This window comes from Odocoileus virginianus, chromosome 6, assembly GCF_023699985.2.
Source record: "Odocoileus virginianus isolate 20LAN1187 ecotype Illinois chromosome 6, Ovbor_1.2, whole genome shotgun sequence".
Classification (NCBI taxonomy): domain Eukaryota; kingdom Metazoa; phylum Chordata; class Mammalia; order Artiodactyla; family Cervidae; genus Odocoileus; species Odocoileus virginianus.
The window spans coordinates 14,075,607-14,100,659 of NC_069679.1; the positions used below are offsets into that span (position 1 = coordinate 14,075,607).

The 25,053-nt window shown below is 51.4% G+C and overlaps 2 protein-coding genes across 3 annotated transcripts; one reads left to right on the plus strand and one right to left on the minus strand.

Moving 5' to 3' along the window:
• Positions 1-1,190: 1,190 nt before the first annotated feature.
• On the minus strand, positions 1,191-9,443 carry PCK2 (phosphoenolpyruvate carboxykinase 2, mitochondrial). Its single transcript, XM_020880982.2, has 10 exons — positions 9,320-9,443; positions 7,062-7,307; positions 6,247-6,431; positions 5,957-6,160; positions 5,422-5,609; positions 4,947-5,109; positions 4,465-4,683; positions 2,465-2,602; positions 2,074-2,169; positions 1,191-1,836 (listed from the first exon to the last, which is right to left on the minus strand). Exons 1-10 carry the CDS (start codon positions 9,337-9,339, stop codon positions 1,382-1,384), a joined length of 1,914 nt encoding a protein of 637 aa, XP_020736641.2. The 5' UTR covers positions 9,340-9,443; the 3' UTR covers positions 1,191-1,381.
• Positions 8,094-24,516, plus strand: NRL (neural retina leucine zipper). 2 transcript variants are annotated; one of them, XM_070468831.1, is made up of 6 exons: positions 8,094-8,732; positions 9,875-9,940; positions 11,063-11,178; positions 11,422-11,554; positions 21,771-22,178; positions 23,105-24,516. In XM_070468831.1, exons 5-6 carry the CDS (start codon positions 21,798-21,800, stop codon positions 23,510-23,512), a joined length of 789 nt encoding a protein of 262 aa, XP_070324932.1. In that variant the 5' UTR covers positions 8,094-8,732; positions 9,875-9,940; positions 11,063-11,178; positions 11,422-11,554; positions 21,771-21,797; the 3' UTR covers positions 23,513-24,516. The 2 variants fall into 2 exon arrangements, with proteins under 2 accessions (XP_070324932.1, XP_020736613.2); XM_020880954.2 differs by lacking the exons at positions 9,875-9,940; positions 11,063-11,178; positions 11,422-11,554 and having other exon boundaries at positions 8,099-8,732.
• The last annotated feature ends 537 nt before the right edge of the window (positions 24,517-25,053 follow it).

Sequence of the window (25,053 nt, forward strand, 5' to 3'; positions counted from 1 at the left end):
TTCCTGTGCATTTAGGTATGGTATCAGAGAGGTGCCTGGAATCCCAGTTCTCTGCCTCTTTCCAGGAAGGACTTTATTTCCAACCTACTTTCTTTCTCCTCTTAATTGTATTTACATTGCTCACTTTCCTCTTAAACTGTCAAGTCAGCAGTGTATAACATGCCTACAGGGCCCACTCTAATCCACATAGAGTGAAAAGGTGAGGACAGCTAACATAGAGTCAATGGTTATTCCTTGTCAGGCATAGTTATGAGTGCCTGGCTTCACTGACTCTTAATCCAAACAACACCGTCAGATGTAGGCACATCCCCATTTTATAGCTGAAGAAACTGAGAGGCACCCCTGGCCTGAGTCTACTATGTGCCTAACATCTGTACTGTGCTACCTCTGATCATGTTGTTTCAGTTAGCACATGCTATTTATGAAGTTTTAATATCTGTTAGTGCAGTTTAAAATCTATTTTAGTGCCATGGACTCCATTGCTGTGTTTTAGCATGTAATCCACTCTGATTTTAGATTCCTTTTTGTTCTTTACACATTATAACTGGTTATTGGCTGTTTTCTATAAAAACATTTGGTGTCTCCTGCTCCAAGGTTTTCTTTTGAGGAACTTTCAGTTATTTTGTGAATATTTGTCCTCATTTCGTAGGTACAAACTTCCATCATACCCATCTCAATTTATACATTCACTCAGGCAGATCCAGATCACGGGTGAAGTTACTCTCAGCCGTCACCCCTGAACAGTGCTGATCACACAGAAGGTACTGTGGAAGTGTTAGCTGCCTCAAAATTGAATCAGCTCCCGTGAATACTTTATGAGTCAAAACTTCAGGGTAATGCAGGAGGAAGAACAGGTTTGAGAACTGACAGTGCAGCCACTTCACTGGAGTGGGGTTATAGAGGCTTCTGCTTCTCTGATGCGAGATTGGGCATTTTAGGCCTGGAGGCTATACTGAGCAGCTCACAGAGGTCCCTCCATTTTAATTCCTCAGGACACCAGTACATACTATCTTCTCCCAGTGACTTCTTATCTGGCTCGGTGGTTGAGCTGCCTGTGAGAGAGATCCTTATACCACTGGGCCATGCCAGGGCAGGCTGCACTGGGACACCAGCTGCTTGGAAGAAGATTGTGAAATTGGTGTTAAAGGGAAGCCTGTGAAGACAGGCAGGAAATGAAAACAGCACAAATGTTATATAAATGAGCATCTCATTATTAGGCAGCATGTGGGGAGAGGTCTGGGGCCTGATCTCACAGCACCCAGAGGATGAGAGTGTTGTTAAGTTGCTCATAGTTTCTGCAAGCCTCGTGGCTTGCTTACTCCAGGGGAGTTGAAGGTGGGGGTGGGGGGTGCTGTGCCCTCTTGCTAGTCGAAAGCTCAGGTCACATTCTGCGCACACGTCCCTCCAAGGCCTCCAGCTCAGCCAGCACTTCCTTGGGCAGATCTTGGTTGACCTGCTCTGTCAGATAGCTCCGAATGTCATGAACCTCCTGTTGCCAAAAGTCCTTGGGGAGGGAGAAGAGCTGGGTGGTGTCTATGGCTCCCAGGCTGCTGAGATCCAAGGCGCCCTCCTTAGGCACCAGCCCGATGGGTGTCTCTCGGGCACTGTCCTCACCGTCGAGCCGTCGGCAGATCCAGTCTAGCACTCGGGCATTCTCTCCAAAGCCTGGCCACAGGAAGCGGCCTGCCTCGTCGCGCCGGAACCAGTTGACATGGAAGATGCGGGGCAGCCGGACCCCCTTGCGCCCCTCCATGCTCAGCCAGTGTTCAAGGTAGCGCCCAAAGTTGTAGCCGAAAAATGGCCGCATGGCAAATGGGTCATGCATGATGACCTTCCCTGGGGAGGGGAGCAGGATGGGTAAGGAATCTCCTTTCTTACTGGAGAAGGGTATCCTGCCTCTATCTGGAGGGAGCTGTGAAATGTTAGTGGTACTGGAATATCCTTAAGGCAGGGCTAGGGGAAGGGAATGGGGAAAAGATACACCTGGGAAGGGGTGGGCAGGAGGAAGGTCTGGCTCAGGGAGGGAGAGAAGAGGCAAGGTGGGCACAGGAGCAAAGCAGGGAGGGCACTCACCTTTGTGTTCAGCCGCTGCAGTGGCCTCTGAGCGCATGGCACTGCCCACAAACACCCCATGGCGCCAGTTGAAGGCCTCATACACCAGGGGGACTCCTGGGACACCAGGGCACATGGTCAAAGCCCTTTGCAAAGATAACTTTGCACCCTCACTCTATCCCTTCTGGTGATCTCAACTCCTACTCTCTCCTAGGACCTCCACTGTGGATTTTCAAACCCCATGCCGCCCCCCTCCACCTTGATTCTCCAGGTGGGGGGCGCTCTAGAGGCAGACAGCTGTAGTTAGCAATCCAGGTTGAGGCCCTCTGAGCTTTAAACACAAGAGGGAGGTGTGCCCTGATAGAGAGCCTGACCCTTAACCCAGAAGGCACGGAGCCTGCATGATGTTTACCTTTGGGTCTGCGGCCTCCAAAAATGATGGCGTCAATGGGGACACCGTCTGGGGCCTCCCAGGCAGGGTCTATGATGGGGCACTGGCGAGCCGGGGCACAAAAGCGAGAGTTGGGATGGGCACAGGGCTCCTTGTCACCTGGCAGAGCACATACAAATGCTGTCACTTCCAAGGGCAGGTCCACTCCCAACACACATACCTTTGCAGGTACTCTTGCACAATTTCTTTTTGCCTCATCAGCTCCCCGCAACCTTGAGTTGGAGGTTGGTAGGGAGAAGGGAGCCAGGACATCTCCCCTGAAGATCAAGTTATTTGTCCATGATGGTGCTGCCAACTGAGTTATGGGAGAAGAGTGGGAGAGGAACTGGGGTTTAGCAGGATATTAATGTTTATGCTAAGTTAAAGAACTTGGCCAGTGCTCAAGGGAATGGGGTTAAATACTGTCATAGAGTTATAATAGAAATTTTGCCCCAGAAACGCTTTTAATTTATGAGATTATTATTTAAATAAACACTCAAACCTAAAGCAAAAACTGAGACTGTCAGGTCAGTATTTCAGACAACTGACTTTCCATCAGCAAATGGTGGAAGACAGAATTTCCTGAGTTATCAAAATGCAAATAGGAACTAATTTTAAAGCTAGCAGTACTTTGGTAATTTCCCTGGGTCTGCTTAGACCCTGCTGGAGTGACGGGGCTTGAAGAACTCAGTTGAGGACGTAACCTGGACAGCTGTAACCTGAGGAGGTCATCTGAGGCCCCTTCAGATGCCTGGAGAGGAGTTGGGACCGATTCAGTGGCACATGCATAAAGCACCATCATGGGGGCCCTGAATGGACCCAGGGTTTTCTCTGCTAGAAGCTGCTGCTCAGATCTGGGGGGCAAGGGAGTCACAGAGTCAGTGTGCCCTGCCCTGCTCCAGCCCCGGCTACTGCCTCCACTCATATAAGAACCATCGCTTATGCTTCTGTCTGGCACTTTCATCCCCAGTTCAGGACCTAGCTCAGGGTATTATTCTGAAAATTGAAGCTGGGTACAACACGTCCAATAATACCCCTGAATCCAGAGATGATGAAAGGGTTGGACAACTAGCCTGTGGGGAAATATGAAAGTTTCTTGGATTTCTCAGTTGGGTGGGGAGGCTGAGGAAGGCTTAATGATGGTGTTAGAGAAAATGAAAGATGATTAGATGAAGAGGGTGACTGCTAAGCCAGCCTGGAAAACGTGAATGTAGGCTTCAGTGACCACAGGCCACCCTCCCCTACTAAGTTCTTCTTTGCTCCCAACCCTAGATCTCAGCTGTCCAAATGCCAAAGGCCACTAAAAGCTGAAGGTCCAGAGTGCAGGGCTGGGGGAAGGGGAGGACTGCAGGGCACTGGAGAGTAATGACAGGGTTGAGAAACTAGCTTCTAGGAGAGGCTAAAGAGCTGGTCTAACTTCATTTGAAAGGACTGGGGTGAATATGTTGGAAGAGCAGGGGAAAGGTAACAATACTGACCTTTAGCCAATGGTTATTTTAGGGGGGTGGCAGTGGGGACCCAGTGGAGGGGAGGGGCAGGCTTCCTTCTTCCTAATGGGTCCAACTTATGGATTGTGCTTTGAGTCCAATTCTTTCTATAATAATTTCAAAGACAGCCCTCCCCCTTTAAAAACATTCAGCTTATATTAATTGAGACTTTACTATGTATCTGGCACTATGTTGAACCTTTTAGATGCATTATTTAATTTAATCCTCCAACACCTTATGAGCTAGGTACGGTAATAACTACCCCCATTCAAGTGATGGGGACCCTGAAGCTCAGGTTTTAGCAACTCAATCAGGCCACAGAGCCAATACTTGGTGGAGCTGGGATGTGAATTGAGATCTTGCTTAGGGTTAGAAAACTGAGAACATTCATAACTCCCCGTGCCTCCCAGAGGTCCTGGGAGGTGGCTGCAGGTTGAGGAGAGCTCCTTTACATCAACAAGGTGCTGATCCCCGGGTCTGACTAACCCCTCGTACCAGGTTTCCAGGGTTTGCCTAGCCAAGAGGTCACGGTGACGCCAGGTGGAAGAGGCTGATCGATGCCCTCCCAGTACACGCCGCCATCACTGGTCTCAGCCACGTTGGTGAAAATGGTGTTACTCTGGACTGTGGCCATAGCATTGGGATTGGTGGTGGCAGAGGTGCCAGGGGCCACCCCGAAGAAGCCATTCTCAGGGTTGATGGCCCGGAGTCGACCTGTTGGGAGGAGAAGTGAAAAAAAGGAAGGACTGGCCAGGAAGAGTTGGAGGCTCAGTCTTGGAAGGTCTTGCTCAGCTCCTCCCTGCCCTGAGCTCGACCCTAGATCTGAGGGGAAAGACTGCATCTCCAGGGTTGGGGGGTGCCAGGAGGCTGGGGGGTGGCGCGGTCATTCAGGCAAAGGTTCTCACTGACAAAGTTCACCCTGAGCAGTGAGGGGAGCGTCGAACCAGAACCCCGAGTGCGATCCGAGGGCCTCTCACCATCACTGTCAAACCTCATCCAGGCAATGTCATCTCCCACACACTCCACTTTCCAGCCTGGCAGTGCCGGCCGCATCATGGCCAGGTTTGTCTTGCCACAAGCACTGGGGAAGGCGGCTGCTACGTAGCGCTTCTTCCCCGCAGGATTGGTGATACCCAGGATCTGCGAGGTGGGGAGAGGGAGGACAAGGAAGAGAGCACCAGGCAGAGGTCAGGAATGGTCTGCTTGGGAAGGACAACTAGGGGTCGACAGGGAGGACCAAGGTTTATTCACTAATTGGGTGCACCACCTTGCCATGGGGCCTGGGGTGGCAGCAAGGGGAAGCCCCCTAACAGTCAGCAGCCTCAGGCCAAAGCTTCGGGCATTTGGGCTGAGTCCCTGGCCTCCAGTCTGGCAGTGGAGAGGCGAGGCTGAGGCTGACTGGTCAGGGCCCGCCCCTGGCCTGCCCCCCTCAGATCCTCACCAGGCCCTCACCAGCATGTGCTCCGCCAGCCAGCCCTCATCCCGGGCCAGCCGAGAGGCGATGCGAAGGGCAAAGCACTTCTTGCCCAGCAGGGAGTTGCCACCATAGCCGCTGCCGAAGGAGATGATCTCCCGCTGGTCGGGCACGTGGCCAATCAGGGTTTTCTCTGGATTGCATGGCCACTGGCTCACCGGCTCCCCTGGGGACAATGGATTCATGGGGCTGCTGGCAGGGGCATCAGGCATCAGGCTGTCAGGGGCTGGAGGGATCGGGGTTGGCAGGAAAGACACTGGGAGCGATGGTGGTGTCAATGGGTGGCTAAAACCTCCTACCTCAAGACACCTGTCAGCTCCCGTGCCCCTATTCTTGGATAATTCTTCTCAATCTTGGTGCAAGCTACTTTGTCAACTCAGCCTCACCCCCAGCCCATTCCTGCTCTAGAACATGGGACTTCACTATCTCACTAATCAGGATGGCTAGGATGTGGGGTTCCCTCTGAGTACAAGCGGGCCTCTGTGTCCTGCCCTGGGCAGAGCAGGTGCTCACCTTGCCCAGTCAAGGGCTGGCCCACAGAGTGAAGGCACTTGACAAAGTCGCCATCTCCCAGGGCCTGAAGCACAGGCGTCCCCAGCCGGGTCATGATCCGCATGCTTGCCACCACGTAGGCAGAGTCCGTGAGCTGCACTCCGATGCGGGACAGCGGTGAGCCCACGGGACCCATGCTGAATGGAAGCACGTACATGGTTCGGCCTACGGAGGAAAACGCCACCTGGATGAAGGGTTCCAACCTGTTGATACCTTCAGTGCCCCTGCCTCTGTGTCCCTGCCCTGATTACCCTGCATGCAGCCTGGAAACCTCTCATCCACAGCTTGCTGGAACTCAGCTGGGGACATCCAGTTGCCCAGCTGCCCACGGGCCCCACCAGTCGGGAGGGGCACCGTGTCCCGTTGAGAAGGAGTTACAATCACCGTCTTGCTCTCTACTCGTGCCACATCCTTGGGGTCTGTGCGGGCCAGCCAGCTGGGGGAGAGCGGATATCAAGAAGATAGTGGCCAGCAGACCGCCCTTACCCCAGACCCACTCTTTCATGTCCGGCTTTGTCTCCAGGTCTTCTGTTGGCCTTAATTTTTTCCCATCCATTTGCATCTCAGTTCTTCCCCCATATTTTTTTTTTAAATTTTCAGGTCTTAGTTGCAGCATGCCAAGCACATGGGCTCAGTAGTTGCAGTGTGTGGGCTTAGTTCCTCTGCACCATGTGGGATCTTAGTTCCCAGACCAGGGATCAAACTCGTGTCCTCTGCATTGCAAGGCAGATTCTTAATCACTGGATCACCAGGGAAGTTCCCTCCCCCAGATTTTGTCCCAATCTAAGGGGTAGTTCCCTTGGCCCCGAGCCCTCTAATGGCTTCTGCCCTGGCAAAAACTCCCTTAATTTGTAAGTTAAAAAAAAAAAAAAAAAAAGGCTTTTATTTGTATCAACATAAAAGTATAGACCAACTGCAATAATTTCTGATGGTTTCCCTCAAAGCTCCCATTCTGCTTATTCCATTGGCGTGGTCTATTTAAATTGAATTTTGTCTCGGTAAACCCAAAGTGGCCTCGGTCCATGCAGCTGCCCCCATCTCTCAGGTTGCTGGGCTCAGGACTTACCAATTGTTGTACTTTGGGAGTTTTCGGATGAGTCCCTGCTGTTCCAGCAGTGCCAGTGTGGCAGTGTTCTCCGCCTCGGTCCCATCACAGATGTGGATGCCCTCTGGTTGGCACAGGCGGGCACTGTGCTCCACAAAGTCTCGAACCTTAGCAGGCAGCTGGCCCAGATCTCCGCTGAGGACTCGCAGCGTCTGGATGCTGCACTGTGATGACCAGCCCCAGGGGCTCAGCCTGTGCCAGCTAAGTCTGCAAGAGAAGAAACAGAGAGGTAATGGGCCAGGTGTTCTCATGGAAGATGGGCAAGTCAAGGGTACAGAGGGCTGGGCTTCTAAGGACAAGCTAAAGTCTGTCTGGGTACAGGCACCATAAAGAGGTTGGACTAGGTGAAGGAGATGGGTTCAGGCCATGTGTATTTTGTGGCCTTTATGAGGCGTAGTGAGGGTGTCTCCTGATTAGCAAGGGACAGGTATTGCCAAATGAGCATAAAGGCACATGTCTGGCAATATGGAAGTGTATGTTTAGGCATGCTGATGTTACTGTAGGCTTGGCTCATGCCCATGGTTTACTATGTCTGGTCAGTGTCTGGAAATGAGCAGGTGTCCCGTGGCCCAAATGTCAATAAATTGTGCCCAGGTGACTGCTTCATGTGTCTGGTGTCCTTGTCATTCTCAAATATAGTTTTGCATCCTGTAAGGCTGAAAGCTTCAAGCAGAGGACCAGGTCTGTGACATGGTTTAAGTCCCAGTTTTCTCGATTTGGGCCCTTGCACAAAGAGTGGGTGATCGGATGTCAGGGTTTCAGGCATTGGATCTGTGGCTGCCCAGCGGCCCAACAGGGACTGCATAAAGTGCTGTCACTGGGTAGGTAGGTACTTTCAAACTATGTGGAAGGCTGACTGTCAGGGAATATCATTGGCTGAGCTGCATGCCCCTGGAATCTGTCCCTTCACACCCCTAAAAGAGGGAAAAGTAGGGTCTGCTCTGATTGGCCTGGACCCAAGGTGGAGTGACCCAGAGAGAGCAAAGGCCAAGAGAGGGAAGTTACCCTCCTCCTATGCCAGGGCCTTGCCCATCAGAAACTGTGCCCCACGTGCCCAGCACTGCATGACCCTGCCCCTCCGTTGGCTCTCTAGAGAACAAATGCCTAGAGCTTTGGCGGTGGAGTGGAACATTAGACTGTAGGGTGCTCAGGCTCACAGGGAAGAAGCCTGGGGAAGAGAGGACACTCAGGCCATGACTGGGAGCTGGGTGGCTTCACTGGGCAGGGCAGGGTGGAGACCTAATGTGGCCCTAGGGGCAGAGGAGGAAGCCTCCTGGGACCTGCTCTGTTCTGCTTCTGAGAGTTTTCCCCAAGCATTACTTTTAAAGGCATTCAGCTTTGGGGAGAACCTCTCTCTGTGGGGAGACTGCCTCCGGGAGTCTCCTGTGAAGCTCCCCCTGCTCTTTTCCAGTCTCTGGAGTGGGACCTTCTCCTTTTCCTCTGGTCTAGAGGCCAGCCCTTGTGGGTGGCCTAGGGGAACCAGCTGTGGGAGAGACAGAGGGCCGGCTCAGGCTCTGAGACAAAAGCTGAGAAGGGAGACTACGGAGGGAAGACAGGAAGCTGTGAAAAGGAGGTGAAGATAGACAGGCAGGGCCTGGGGGTTCGTCCTGGACAGGGGATGAAGCCAGCCAGGTAAGAATGAAGGCAACTTGGTCCCTACCTCTACCATGCCTCCCTCCCTCTTGGGACCCCAGGCCCCTCTAGCTGCGCAGAGCTCCCCGCCAGGTTCCCATGGGGGGGGGGGGGGGGCTGGGAAATGGCTGTTTACCTTCTACCTTCTTTAGGGAGCTCTGAGCTCAGTCCCCAGAGGTTCGTGCATCCTTGACCCCAGGGCCCTACTGCTCCTCACTGCAACCTGTGGAACCACTTACATCTGTACAGCAAAGGAGGAGATATGGAGCCTGGGCCCCGCGAGGGCGAGCGAGGAGGGGAAAGGAAGTTCTGAGAGTGGCAGATACAGACGGTGTGGTCAGGGACCAGCAGAGCAGAAGGGAGGAGAGGACGGAAACCCAGAGACCCGGAGCGGCTGAGGCCGCCCCGATCTCCGGCGTGACGCACGACCCGAGAGGACGAGATCCAGACACACTCGCCACCTGCCCGCCTCTCCTCTCGGATGCAAAACCAGGCCGAGGGCGGCGAGCAGGACAAGGCATATGGCAGCCCTGAGGGGGCGAGCGCGGCGGAAAGTGAGGGTCGGCCCCGGTCTGGGGGTCACTCACCGCAGGCCGGGGCGGTACATAGCGGGGTGGCCGCGAGAACCGAGCGGAGCCGGGGAGATAAGGAAGGCGGGGAACCAGGGAGCAGCGCCGAGAGCGGGAGCTCAGGCTGGGCGGGAGGCGCTTAAAGAGGAGGCGGGCCGGCGCAGGGGCGGGACCCAGCAGGGCCGGAGGGACCCTCTCTCCGCCCCCGGGCTACCCGCGGGTCCGCCCAGCCGCGGCCCCACCCGCTGCATCCTAGCCCCCAAACCGTTGTCTCCCATTGGAGGATTGGTTCCTCTCCTCGGCGCCCCTCTCCGAAGCCCCGCCCCACCGCCCCGCCTCGCCCCCTGCACATGATGTAATTTTGAGGACTCTTGCTCCTGGGAAATAGCGACCGGCAGGCACTGGGTGGCAAACAAGCCAAGAACTAGGGGCGAGGCCAGGGGCGGAACCCACGAGTAGCTGGACGTTTAGCAGCCGGGGGCTGGGCATTGACTTTCCCTTTCTTCCTGGGGCTTGGGCACTCTGAGCCCAGCTCTTCTGTTGTCCAGGATTCTAATATCATGGTTCCTTCAGTCCCCAGCTCCCAAGTCCCCGTTTCTTCTCCCGGAGATGAGGATTCTTCTCTGCCCTACCATGGTGGTAATGTCTCTCCATCCCAGAATCTCTTCTTTGGGGCTCTGGACTGATCATTCCCTCCACATTCCCCTGAAGAACCCATCTGCCCCAACCAACCATAAAGTCCTCTGGTAATTTCTCAAGTTATGTCTCCATCCAGACATCTGTCTTTAGCTTGAGGCCCTGGGTATTACCCCAAATGCCATAGCACCTCAAACTCAACATGGCTATGGTCAGCCAGCATCCATTCCCTATTTCTGTTAATGGCACTCTGATGTTCCTTTGGGGAACCACCTCCTCAAACTGTGTGGTCCTGTGGGCCTCCTGGGGGTGGGCTCTGAGCTTGGCCAAATTGTGTATTCTTTGCTCTGGCCATAGCCAGTGGAAATGTTCAGGAGTGGGGGTGATGTCTCTCTCTCTCAGGCTTTTTCTGTCAGCTTTCAAAATGGGCTGCCTATCTGCTGGGGTGGCTGGGCTGGGAGAACCTAAGCCTGATGCTGCTGGGTGTCAGCTTGGCCCTGCAAAGGAGGAACCTGCCTGAGATGGAAACCAGCTTAGAGGAAGCAGGCCAAGGGATGGAGAGCAACAGATTCCTGATTTGAGGGTTCAGTTCAGTTCAGTCGCTCAGTCGTGTATGACTCTTTGCCACCCCGTGAATCGCAGTACGCCAGGCCTCCCTGTCCAACATCAACTCCCAGAGTTCACTCAAACGCATGTCCATCGAGTGGGTGATGCCATCCAGCCACCTCATCCTCTGTCGTCTCCTTCTCCTCCTGCCCCCAATCCCTTCCAGCATCAGGGCCTTTTCCAATGAGTCAACTCTTCACATGAGGTGGCCAAAGTATTGGAGTTTCAGCTTCAGCATCAGTCCTTCCAATGAACACCCAGGACTGATCTCCTTTAGGATGGAATGGTTGGATCTCCTTGCAGTCCAAGGGACTCTCAAGAGTCTTCTCCAACACCACAGTTCAAAAGCATCAGTTTTTCGGCACTCAGTTTTCTTCACAGTCCAGCTCTCACATCCATACATGATCACTGGAAAAACCATAGCCTTCGAGGGTTAGGAATCAATAAATATTTTCTCTTGCTCGACCTAATTGTAAGAGGATTTCTGCTATTTGTAACAGAAACAATCTTGATTCTCAGATTTCTGAGTTCTGTACTGGAATATCATGGGACAAGGGGAGCTGGTCTCCAGCCTTGGGCTTGCTACTGACCGTCATCTCTTCCACCCAGGCTCCATCCTGGACTCAACATCATGTGTATGTATTTGGGACAATTCTTCCAGTCCCTACATCCAAACTCTGTCTATAGCCACTCCACTGCAAGCAGCTGCCTCTTTGTGCCTGCTCTCTGGGCCTAAAGATGTGCACACTGGTGGCATCACAGCCAACCTTTCAAAGTGATGCTGAAAGCCCAGCTTGTCTGTACACTGGTGCTGAATCTAATCTTGGTGACGGAGTTTTGGGTGAAGTAGAAAAGAATTAACTTTATTACTTTGCCAGGCAAAGGAGGCTACAGTGGGTTAATGCCCTTAAAACTGTGTGTCCCAACTTGGAGAAGATAGTGAGAAATTAATAATTGTTCGAAGAGAGCATGATCAACTTGTGGATGTTCTTCTGATGGGTCGGTGGTGAGGTAAGTAAGAGTCAGCATCATCAACTTTCAGGTCCAACTGGTACATGCTTGTGGATAGGATACCATCATTTGATAACTTCTCCACCTGGAAAAGTTTTCAGAATTTTCAAAAATAACTCAAGGATATTATTATGTATGTCAGTTGATAGGGAAACAGGACCTTGCCCCATACTTGCCCTTAACTGTGTCTTCCTGGTCTTGCATCCCTTCCCTTCCCTAGTTAACAACTGCTTGAATCTGTCCGTTGGAACTCGGGGAAGATCATGGAGGCTGAATGAGGGCTGTTTCCTATAATCAAAGAAATGGGGGACACAGAAAGTCTTTGCACCTAGGAGCCCCACTGAGCCTAGCTTGATATCAATAGGTCATCATCTCTTCTGCTCTCATGGTTCCCTATCAGCAAATGGAACCACTATCTAGCCAGTTGCCCCAGAAGAACCTGAATCAGTCTGGACTCTTCCTTCCTTATCTTCCACAGCCAATCAGACACCAGGACCTTTGGATTTGTACTTCACAATTAGCTCTCAAATCAGTGTCTATCTACTTGACCCTTGCTTTAGTTCAAGGTTTATCCCTCACTTGGCTTCAGACAATAGCTTCCAAGCACCTGCTTGGCCTCCCACATCTCCAAATGCCGCTCCCTCTCCCTCCCATTAAGTTCTTCTCCACATAAGTTCACATTTGCACATAAGTTCACTTTGGAAAATTAAGAGAGAAGGATAATATTTATTGTATGGCCACTAGTTGCCAGGCTATGAACCAGCAGTTTTACATGCATGTGTGTGCATGCTCAGTCGTATCTGACTCTTTGAGACCCAAGGGACTGTAGCCCGCCAGGCTCCTCTGTCCATGGGATTTCCCAGGCAAGAATACCGGAGTGGCTTGCCATTTCCTCCTCCAGGGGATCTTTCTGGCCCAGGGATGGAACCTGCATCTCCTGGGTCTCCCGCATTGGCAGGCAGATTCTTTGCTGTTGAACCATTGAAGAAGTTCTTTACATGCACAGTTTCATTCTGTTTCACAACTGTTTTATTGATGTGGCCACTGAGGCTTAGAGTTTAAGCCATTTTTTCAAAGTCACACAGCTGATCAGCAGGAGAAATAGAATCGGAATCCAAGTTTTTCTTTTTTTTGAACCCAAGTTTTTCTGACTCTAATTACCAAGTTGTTTTTTTCCCCCCTGCAATTCTATATTGTCTCTGATTTATCATTAAGGAAAAAATGAGATCATAGCATTCTTAGGCTTAAAACTCCTTGAAGGCTTCCTACCACATGACAACTGATGTCTTTCATAATCTGGCTTCTGTTTATCCAGTGGTATCGCCTCCCCCTCTTTACTTGATGTCTTCTCTCCTATATGCCAAACTGCAGTTTCCAGAGCACAGCTGGGAATCTTCTGCCCTTCAGGTTTAAATTAAATATCACCTCCTGTGTGAAGGTCAGTGTGCCCATTAGAATTAACATCTCTCTCATCTGTGTTAGCTCTATACTCTGTGCATACCTATATCTTTGAATTAATTGTAGTTTATTATGGTTGTTTTTGTATCTATAATCCCTGGTCCAGCCAGGTGGTCCAGTGTCAGCGGAACACCACCAGGGGGCAGGGCAAGCCTTGGCTTGGTCTGCATTTTCTGCTCCCCAGGGCCCTCTGGTTCACCCCATGGATGTCTCACAGAACCTCTGCAGTAGATACTAGGAGTGTGGCCCAGGTCCCCACTTTAGAATCACAGCACTTATTGAAACTGTGGGACCCTCCCAGGTACAAATCCTTTTTGTGTCCCCAGTTTCTTATTTGGAGGAAAAAGGCTTCAGCTTCCAGACCTTCCCTGAGTACCAAAGGGCAGATTCAAACAGTTAACTAATCAGGGAGGAAAGATAATGCAGAAACAGAGGAGGAGCAGTTCAGAAAGGATAGTGTGGCTATAAAGCAGGGTCCTGGTTCCTGCTCAAGGGATATCAGTTCAGTTCAGCTCAGTTCAGTTGCTCAGTCATGTCCGATTCTGTGACGCCAGGGACTGCAGCACACCAGGCCTCCCTGTCCATCACCAACTCCTGGAGTTTACTCAAACTCAATGTCCATTGAGTTAGTGATGCCATCCAACCATCTCATCCTCTGTCATCCCCTGCTCCTCTTGCCTTCAGTCTTTCCCAGCATCAGGGTCTTTTCAAATGAGTTAGTTCTTTGCATCAGGTGGCCAAAGTTTTGGAGTTTCAGCTTCAGCATCAGTTCTTCCAATGAATATTCAGGACTGACTTCCTTTATGATGGACTGGTTGGATCTCCTTGCAGTCCAAGGGACTCTCAAGAGTCTTCTCTAACACCACAATTCAAAAGCATCAGTTCTTCTGCACTCAGCCTTTTTTATAGTCCAAATCTCACATCCATACATGACTACTGGAAAAACCATAGCTTTGACTAGACAGACCTTTGTTGGCAAAGTAGCATCTCTGCTTTTTAATATGCTGTCTAGGTTGGTCATAAACTTTTCTTCCAAGGAGCAAGAGTCTTTTAATTTCATGGCTGCAGTCACCATCTGCAGTGATTTTGGAGCCCCCCAAAATAAAGTCTCTCACTGTTTTCACTGTTTCCCCATTTATTTGCCATGAAGCGATGGAACCAGATGCCATGATCTTAGTTTTCTGAATGTTGAGTTTTAAGCCAACTATTTCACTCTCCTCTTTCACTTTCATCAAGAGGCTCTTTAGTTCTTCTTTGCTTTCTGCCATAAGGGTAGTGTCATCTGCATATCTGAGGTTATTGATATTTCTCCCTGCAATCTTGATTCCAGCTTGTGCTTCATACAGCTCAGTGTTTCTCATGATGTACTCTACATATAAGTTAAATAAGCAGGGTGGCAATATACAGCCTTGATGTACTCCTTTCCCAGTTTGGAACCAGTCTGTTGTTCCATGTCCAGTTCTGACTGTTGCTTCCTGACCTGCATATAGATATCTCAAGAGGCAGGTCAGGTGGTCTGGTATTCCCATCTCTTTCAGAATTTTCCACAGTTTGTTGTGATCCACACAGTCAAAGGCTTTGGCATAGTCAGCTCAACAACACAAGCAAACAACCTCAAGGGATATACATAAAAATATCTTTGAGTTCTTCTGCAGCAACTGAGGCCCCCACCCAGGTTGTTGTTCAGTTTCTAAGGCATGTCAACTCTTTGCGATCCCATAAACTGCAGTAGGCAGGCTTCCCTGTCCTTCATTATCTCCCTGAGTTTGTCCACCCAGGTGGAGGATGGTAACGTCAGGCTGAGCACAAGATCCCTGGAACACAGCCCTGTTACCTCACCAGCAAGCAGTCAGAAGAAAAAATTCCCACACCCTAAAGCCCCTACCCCAGATTTTGTCTATGAAAACTTCTTCCAGAAACCCACTGGGGTTCCTGACCATGAGCCACACTTTCTCCTTGCTTGGCCCTGCAGTAAACCTTTCTCTGCTCCAAACTCCCACATTTCAGTTGGGCCTCATTGTGCTGGAGTAGGGGGTATGGGTATGCAAACTTGCATTTAGTAACAGATGCAGGGTGTGACCAGCCTTATCTTACTCTGCATTTTCTGCTCCCCAGGGCCCTCTGGGTCGCCCCTTGGATATCTCACAGATCCCCCATGGTGGGTGCTGTGGCATGCTGCCCAGATCCTTCAGGATCCGGTCCCAGCTGCTGATAGAGAAGAGCTGAGCACTTCCCTGGGTACCACCTATGGCTGAAGGGAGTTGTCTTGCTAAATGTGCATGCCTCTTTCCTGGAGAAGCCTGTGTCCAGTGACTGATTGGTTCAGCGGTCCAGAGTCCCAGCCCCTTTCTCTCAATTGAGGACACTCTGAAGTTTCATCTTGGCTCCAGAGCTCCTATAGGGTCAGCTGAAGGCTCTGTTTCAGCCATAATGCTCTTCAACTCTTCTCTCTATCCAATGCTGCTTCCCTCACAGACTCTGAAAATCCTCCCATCAAACCACCTGTACCCAAGTTTCCATCTCAGAGTTATTATTTTTTTTCCAGCTTAAGATATTGCCCCCAACTCAACTTGGATACTGCATTAATCCCCTAATCTGACTCTTGATTCCATTTTGGCTATCCTTCACAGTAGATCTGAAGTGATCTTTTCAAACACAACCTGATCATTCCACATCCTTGCTGAAAATCCTTTAGTAGCTTCTCATTGTTCTTAAGGGCTTCCCCAGTGGCTCAGAGGTAAAAAATCCACCTGCATTGCAGGAGCCGCAGGAGACGTAAGTTTGATCCCTGGGTTGGGAAGATCCCCTGGGGGTGAAATGGCAACCCACTACAGCATTCTCACCTGGAGAATCCCATGAACAGAGGAGCCTGGTGGGCTACAGTTCATAGGGTTGCAAAGGGTTGGACATGACTGAAGCAACTCAGCACATTCTTTTCACAGTCCATGTCCTAAACTTGGCCTACAAGTCTCTGCATTATCCAGCCCCACCCTCACCTATCACCATTCTTCCCACTTTGCTTGGTTTTTGTTTTTTGGCTACATCGTTTTTGTTTTTCAGTTTCATGAATTTTTTTTTTTCCAATTTCAGGCATGTGTCTACCTCTTCCCTGCCCAGTGCCCTTGCATAGATTATTCCTGTGACTTGGAATCCTCGTCTTCTCCACTCCTCCAGGCAGTCCCTTTTTACTCCCCTGACTAGTCTTAGTTTAATGTGACTACCTTAGGCTACTTGTTGCTGTAATGCCACTGCCTCCCTGGTCCCCACACTACATTAGGTTCCCATGAAATAAAGTCTCATAGGTCCCTGCCCTTCTCTTGGCATAGCACCCATCTTCATGTAATGAATTATTTTTACATAGGCCCATCCCTAACTAGAGGCTCTAAATATTTGAAATGTATGACTTAAACAAGCTAACAACTATTAAAATATATTCTATTCTTCTACCTTGACAAATATACACACAATGGTGTGGAATTTGGTTCGAATTTGAATTCAAATTTGGATTTTATTTGGAATTCTCAGGATTCCACAGCAGAATGTGGTATTGTGGGGGGGGAGGCATCTCTTTGGATCCACTTCTTTTCCCGCCTCTGACACCATCTTCTACTGCAAGGGGACTCCTTTGCATGCTTGTGGACCTTCCTGTCTACACAGCCCAATTCTGTCCACAGTCTCCCGCCAACAGCCACTCCTTGGCCACCCCTTGGGTCTAGGGATATGTATGTGAGTAGTGTGATCTACCCTTGGGAGGGCAAACCCAGGAAAGAGGTTCATATGGGCCCTAGAAGTGGGCTTGGGGCCCTTTGCACAGAGAATTCCTAAGTATGTATAGTCCAGAAGGGGTTTGGGGTATGGGCAGGGGAGGCCTAGACTCCTCACTGCAAGGGACATAGCCTGAAGAGGGCCAGAGAAAAGCCTTCCGAAACACAGGGCCCAGGGCAGGGGCTATTCCTACCTGGGCCCAAGGGCAATAAGTTGACATTTCTCTGGTTCATCAGTCTGTAAGCTCCACAAAGATGGGGCTGGTGATGGTCTGATTTACTGACGGGTCCATAGTGCCCAGCACATTGCCTGGTGCAGAGTAGGTGTTTAATCAATGTTTGTCAAATGAATGAATGTATGAGAGGTAAACCACGAAGAGGTCTGAGGATTTGGATCCATCACTGATGATCTGGATTGTACAGGTTGTACAGAACTGCAAAAATGGGGGTGCAGGACAGAGGAGATGGGAAGGGAACCCCAGATCACTGGCTCTGTCTGTCTTCCTCTCCTTCCTCTTTGCTCCCTACCTCACTTCTCCAGGACCTTTGCCTGCCTGGCCTCCCTCCACATGGTCTAGCATCCCTCTGTCTGTATCCTTTTACCTTTTGTTCCTTTGTCCACTGCTCTTTTTCTGTGGCCTGACAATTTATTTGTCTGTTATGTATTTGTTTCTAGTTTTTGGTTGCCAATCTTACCTTCCTCTCTCCCTTCTTCTACCACTTTTACTCTTCTAGCCCCTTGTTCCCGTCACCTCTTACTCCCTCTCGATCCCCTCTTGGAAACTTTCTTCTCTTGTTTAGTTCCCCATGGCCCTTTGCCCATCTCTTTGTGCCCAGGTTCCTCTGTCTCCTTCAATCTAGATTGCTAGGGAGCCCCTGACTTGTTCTGTCCTCTCGCCCAGGTCTATACTTACTGCCTCCTTGGCTAAGTCTTCCTGCCTCCCTTCCTCTGTTTTGTCCTTCCCAGAGTCCACCTGGTTTCATCTTTCTCATCCCCATTTCCCTGTCCCTGCTTGTCCTTGAGTCAGACAGTCTCAGCATGTGTCCCCCTCCTGCCAAGAAAACCCTTGAGGCAGCTTGTAGGTCCTCACTGGCTACTGTAGGTTCTTCCCTCTGTGCACTTAGTCCTTTCCCCTGGCCCAGCCCTCACCCCCCAGACTCCTTTCCCTGGTCAGTGGCGCCTGGTCTGAGCCCCGAGCGGCTCAACTTGCCTGAGCTTGTTTAGTCTGACTCCTTTAGCCCCTTAGAGGCTTAGCCCTCCCACCTCTCCTCTGAGCGCTCCAGTAAACAAGAGGATCAGTGCAGATCTGACAGCTGCTGGGGGGCAAGTGTCTGGCTAGACCAGACCAGGCCTGCGAAAGGGGCTGCAGTCAACACTTGCTATTTCTTCTTCACTAGGGACATTCTGAGGCCTCTTTCCTGTGTATTTACCTTAGAACCACATTCCATGGGCATATGCATGGGGTCCCTAGTCTCATGGTTCCCATTCCCATTTTGTGGCCTTGTTCCCAGGCCTTGGGTTTTGTTTGTTTTTCTTTTGCAAAAATAATACTAGATCCAGGCCATCACACCACTTGAATGATGACAATGGCTTCTGCTCCATAAAATGGAGGCCAAGTGTGGAAAGACAGGTGTCCTCTGATGGAGGTCTTTTTATATACGTGTAGAGAGAGAGATAGGAGAGACCACACTCACCCCTCGCCACACACACATACACACATGCCCCAAAGAAAGCTGAGTTGACTATAGGTATTCTGTAGACCAGGGGTTCTACTTTAGTGTTCATCAAAATAAGCTGGAGGACTTATAAAAATACAGAGTTTTGGGGCCACACCCCCAAAGTGTCTGATTTAGTAAGTTTGAGGTGATTCCAGAGAACTTGTGTTTTTTAACAAGTTCCCAGATGGTGCTGCTGATCTGGGGACCCCAGTGTGAGAACCACTGTCTTAGATCATCTGAATCCACTAGCTCTTCACCTAACTCCAAAGGCTGAGACCCAGTTAATTTTTATAATTGATGATCCTTATGGCTGATGGACACCCAGGTGTCTCTTTGGGTGGGGAAAGAGGACCTGTTAACCCCATGGGAGTGTTTGGATGTCCTTAGAAAGTAGAGAATTGCCTTTAACTCCTGAAGTTCTATTCTAGTACAGACTCTATTTAAACAGCTTCAGACAGGTTTAAACATCTCCTTGGCTAATACCTAGTATCCCTGTTCCAACTTCTACTCGGGGATGATAGCTCTAAGAGGTGTTAGGGGATTAGGCTGAAAATGTAGGTCACCCCCCAGCCATCTGGGAACCAGGAGGAGTGAGAGAGGAAGAGAGAGGTTCAGAGACACATACAAGGAAAAGGTGAGGGGAAGCAGAGGGCAAATGAGGGCAGTTTCAAAAGTGCCTTGGATGGATTGGTGGTGATTGGATTTTCAGTGTCCCGAGGTGGCCTGGAAGGAAAGAAGGAGCAGGGTTCCTGATTTCTCCTCTGCTCCTGCTTCCAAGCTACCTGTCTTGGTGCTGGGTCCATAGGAATGAGAGAGGCTGAGAATAGATTAGGCAAGTCCTGGAAGGTTGTTTATCTTTCTGATGCCGTGACTGTGAGGGCATGAGGTGGGAGTGAGGTAGGCGGCAGAAATGTAAGGATTCCTGAAAATAGGAAACAGATTCAACAGGCCAGGTGAGAGTGGGCTTGGGAGAATTCATATTCCCCTAAAACACCCACAAGGCATGGCAGAGCCTTGGAGGCTAAGGGTGCTGGAAGCTTGTCTGGCCCTCTTTTTCAGTCCCAGGCTTTCAGTCACCAAGGGCTGAAGGTTGTGTCCGCATGAGGGTGCTGATGGGGGCCAAGGTGGCACTCTGTACTGGGGAGCGGGGAACAGTGAGTTGGACCATCTGTGATATGCTTTGTTGGGGAAGATACCCCCTTCCCTTCCTTGAGACCAGGCAGACTTGTCCTCTCATTTCCTGCAACCCCCCAGGTCAATGAGATATGCAAATGATCCCCTCACCTCATTGGCTGGAGGCCTGAGAAGCATGGATGACCTAAGAGAGCTGGCCCTTTAAGAGTGCCCAGGGGGCTCTGTGCCCACAGCCCCCTGTTCTGAGCACAGAGGTGCCAGGCCCGGCTCAATGGGGCCTCCATTCTCTGGGGAAGCTGTGCCTGCCTGGCTCTGACATTTGACCAATCGTCTCTGCCACTCCTAAAGTGAGTATGTCTGAGGCCTCCCTGAGTGCCAGGCCTCTCACCTAGAGCCCCCTCCTCCAACACCTGCTATCGGCTTTGTGTTGAGCTTTTTGTTTTTTGTTTTCAGGAATCTTCACATTTCTGTCCCCTGCTCTACTCCCACTTCAGCTGGCTTGAGGTCCCTCACTGCTATCACATCGGAAAGAAAAACAGCCCTCCTCACTTATCTTTTCATCCAACTCTGTCTGGACACCTCTCTCTGTGTCTCACCTTCTTTCTGTAAAAAATCAATTCCTTCAATGTGTGTTTTTGTTCCCATCCCCTCTGCCCTCTCAAGGGTGAGGAGCTCAATAGATATGGCAATACCTGGGACAGGAAGAGAGAGAGGCCTTGTCCTTCCTCCTGCCTCTCTGGGCAGAACCTGGGGGCCTGAGATGTGGTTGGAAAGCAGCTACCTAGGTTTGAGGCATGAAGATGGAGCCAAACTCTAAACCCTGGGGCTCAGTGTGTGTGTTAGTTGCTCAGTCATGTCTGACTCTTTGCAACCCCATTGGACTGAAGCCCGCCAGGCTTCTCTGTCCAAGGAATTCTCCAGGCAAGGATACTGGAGTGGATTGCCATTCCCTTCTCCAGAGGATCTTCCTGACCCAGGGATTGAACCCTGGTCTCCTGCATTGCAGGCAGATTCTTAATTGTTTGATCTACAGGGAAGTCCCTGCCTTGTCCCTCCTGGGGCTGTTGGAACTGGGAGTTGGGCTCAATCTTGGGACTCCAGGCTGGGAAGTCTCTCCAAGATCACCTAGCCAGAGGTGCCTCAAGTGGGCACATGCTCTGAGGTTGATAACAGAGAGGAGGGTTCCTGGGTGACACAAGTTTGGGGTTCAACTCTGTTGAAGTTGAGCAGATGGCTTACTGAAGGACTTCTCAGATGACTATGTTGCTGTGCTCTCTGAACCTGCAAGAGGTGGGGATCATTTCTCAAAATGATCTGAGCATAGACCCCCTCCTTGGCTATTTCTCAGACTTCATGTTTTGCAGAACACTCTTTGAGAATTGTTAAAGTCTAACTACTTTCCTTGAACAGAAGGGGAAACTGGGGTCAGAAGGGGAAGGTGACCTGTTCAAGTTCACATATCTTAGGTCCTGGATGGAAGGAGGAAAACTAATCTTGGTTTTCCTATGAGAGATTGGCCTTGAGGAAAGATGGTCACCACTCAGTCCTGATCTTTTCAGAATTGATTCTGGGACATTTTTTGCTTGAAGAGTCTCTTGCTTCTTGATTAATCCATAGAATGAATGTTCACTGAGGGTCTTCTATGTGCAAGGCGTTGGCCTGGGTGCTCCGAGAAACAGAGGTATTACAGCATGTGATCCAGCTATATTAAAATCCACAGCATATGTGCCTTGCCATTGCCCTAAAATATACACATTCTCTGTCACAGTTAATTAAGCAACATTTTTTTAATTGCTTGGAAATGAAATGATGCCTCTTGAGATGACAGAGACATTCAGCTTGTCCCAGCAATTGAGTTGGGAGTGCTGCCATATTCTTCTTGTTTTTCATAGATCCCAGAGGCACCAGTAGGCTGGAGGCTGTGCTATCCCCTTTCTCATTCAGGCTTTAAGCGGCTTGCCCCCTGGTCAGGAGCCCCTGCCACCTAAGAAGTTGTTTCTCAGCCTGGAGGCGACTATGCAGGGAACAGACTGTGCCATCATCCCAGCTTTCCAGAATTCTGTCTCCATGGCACTTGGGCTTTGGGGGAGGAGACTGGCAGGAAGTCTCCTGGTGCTCCAAACCTGTCCTCTTCTTTGCAGGTGCACCCTTCCTAATCCAGCCCCAGAATGGCACTGCCTCCCAGTCCCCTGGCCATGGAATATGTCAATGACTTTGACTTGATGAAGTTTGAGGTAAAGCGGGAGCCCTCAGAGGGGCGATCTGGCCCCCCAACAGCCTCACTGGGCTCCACCCCCTACAGCTCAGTGCCTCCTTCACCCACCTTCAGTGAGCCAGGCATGGTGGGGCCCACCGAGGGCACCCGGCCAGGCCTAGAGGAGCTATACTGGCTGGCCACCCTGCAACAGCAGCTGGGGGCTGGGGAGGTGCTGGGGCTAAGTCCTGAGGAGGCTGTGGAGCTGCTGCAGGGTCAGAGCCCAGTTCCTGTTGAAGGGCCCCATGCCTACTACACAGGGAGCCCAGAGGAGACAGGAGCCCAGCATGCCCAGGTGAGTGGTCAACAAGAGGGCCAGAGGAGGGGGCAGGGTGAGAGGGGAGGAAGAGAGGAAGGGGAGTCCCTGGAGAAGCTTACCAGTTTGGGGAAGGAACAGACAGGAGAAGGGAAGTACCTTTAGAAGAGGTACATCAGATAAAGACAACTATTGTTGGGCTCCCCGCACCCCTCAATAGAGAGAAATGAGTAGGCTCAACCAGGAAGGAGGAAGAGGTAGAAGACAAGGTTAGAAGAGGACCAACTGAAAGTGGAGAGTAGAGAGTTAAAGGGCATCAGGAATGATTGATTACGGGCAGGTATATAGATACTGCGTTTATAGATGCCAGGTAAATAGATACCAGGTATAGAGATACCAGGAAAGGGTTGTGTGTGGAATGGAGTGGAGTTGAGACTGTAGGAACTGGAATGAAGTTGGTCTTTTTAAGACTTCGTGCTTCTCCAGCCCCCAACCTTCTCAGGAAGGATTGGGACTCATCCTATTAATCATAGACAGATGGGGGCGTTGAGGGCATTAAGATATAATCCAAATCCTTTGAGGGTCACAGGGTTGAGGAGCAGGGTGTGTTGGAGGACAGGGGAGTGAGGTGTGTTGGAGGGGCCGGGTTTGTCTGTCCCGGTACACACAAAGGCCAGGAGCCCGCTCAAGACCCCTCAAAGGCGGTGTGGGGTTCAGGCACGCGATTGGCTTGCCCGAAGGTGGGTGGGAAACGCGGGGACCACCCAAAGGGGTCGAGGACCCTTGGTGATGGTGGAGGGCAGTGGAGGGCGTGTTGGGACCTGGAACAGGATCTAGGCTGCAGGATAGACTCAGGGGAAGGCGCAAGTTCAGGTAAAGGTGGAAGCCGGGGGCGGGGCCACCGGAGAGTGGAACCAGGCGGGAGCCCCGCTGACCGGCGGGCGCCCGGTCGGTTCTCTCTGCAGCTGGCTGAGCGGTTTTCCGACGCGGCGCTGGTGTCGATGTCTGTGCGGGAGCTAAACCGACAGCTGCGGGGCTGCGGGCGCGACGAGGCGCTGCGGCTGAAGCAGAGGCGCCGCACGCTGAAGAACCGCGGGTATGCGCAGGCCTGTCGGTCCAAGCGACTGCAACAGCGGCGGGGGCTGGAGGCGGAGCGCGCCCGCCTGGCCACCCAGCTGGACGCGCTGCGGGCGGAAGTGGCCCGCCTGGCTAGGGAACGCGACCTCTACAAGGCTCGCTGTGAACTGCTGGCCCCGAGTGGCCTGGGGACAGAGGCCACGCCCACCTCTTCCTCTGAGCCTCTGGCCACCGAGTGGTGGAGTCGGTGGGCGGGCAGTGCGCACCACCCGGGAGGCGGCTGTGCCATTCACTAGATGGTTACTGAGCGCCTTCTGGTGCCAGATACTCCTTTGGATGACCACACAAGTATCCCCAAACTTCCTGGACCCTCAAGGCATGCTCTGAGGTTAGATACCGGTCATTTCCTGGGAGAGGGGTCCCCTTCCCTCACGCAGGAAGTGCACAGAAACCGTTCACCTTCTGCCCCACTCTATAGGACCAGGTCACTGAAATCTGCGGGGGTCAGTGCCAGGCTTTGGGTAGGGGGCAGGCCGCAAGGAGGTGTGGACAACGCACAGTGAATGGGAGGTGAGGGAGTCCTGGTGCTCCCAGATCAGTTTAGATTTTAATTCAAGGCTTTCAACCTGTAGTGCAGAAAGGTGGTAATTAGCAATGAAGCTATGTTTTCATTCCAGGGCTTGTAACCTCCCCATTTTAGGACAACTGCATTTTCAAGATTTCAATTCCCATTTTCCAGACAGACCAGAAACTTGATTCAAGAGGCTTTTGTCCTAGCCAACCCCATGGCCTCCAAGGTCTAGAGCAGCAAAGGCTGGAGGAGCTCCAGGGGTGGTAGGTATGGGCTGGGAGAGGACCCTGAGCAGGAGTCTGAAAACCTGGGTGCTAGTCTCAGCTCTGCCACAGGATACCTCTGACATCTTGAGCAAATCACTGGCTCCCTGGAGTTTGACGACTTCGTCTAATGCTCACTTGATTGGATGACTTCTGACACCTTTCCAGTTCTGGCCTCTCCATAGTGTGGAAGCCCCAGGGGTCTCCCCGAGAACCCCTCAACTTAGCTTCATTAAAGGGACTTCCTGCCCTGTTCAAGCTTCCTGACTGCAGCCTAGGCCCTGGATGAGACCATGCACTGGCTCTGGGTTGCTCCTTCCGTGCGGCCTTGGCCTCCAGATCTGCATAGGGTGCCCCTGTTCCCTTCTGCCTCTCTGAGGGCAAAGGTGAGACTTTCCCCAGCCTGACAAGGAGCTGAGAGAATGCAGCTTTTGTGAATTAAACTTGAAGTATAGGCACAACCATATGCTATTGGCTAGATGTTCTTGCAATTTAAGAAGTGTTTATTCTATATCCTTGCTCCAGGCCTATGTAAGTGTGTGTGTGCATATGTGTGTGTGAGAGAGAGAGAATGAGAGAGAGAGAGATACAAAGTGTGGTGTGGAGGAAGAGATTGGATAGTCCCCACCTGGGCTGAGTGGAGCATCACAGTTCTAAGGCCCAATGGAAATGGGGGTGGGGGGGGTGGGGATTGGACCAGATAGACCCTCCGGCTCCCCCCTCCACTGCATAGAAGCCCAAGAACAGTAGTGACCCACCCAGGCCTGCCTGTGGCTATCCTGATGGCTCATAGTTGCCATGGTAACCCAGCCATTGGGTTCAGCAACCTACAGAGAGTGGGCGGGGCTCTGGGCAGATCAGAGGCATTGGCCTGGGAACAGTTACCTTAGCAGCAGTGGTAGGTCCTCTCAGGGACATATAATAAATGGAGAGAAGCAGTTGGGTGTGGGGGAAGAAGCTCCCATATGTCTCTCTTCCTTTCTGCCCCCTCTACTCGCCCCCT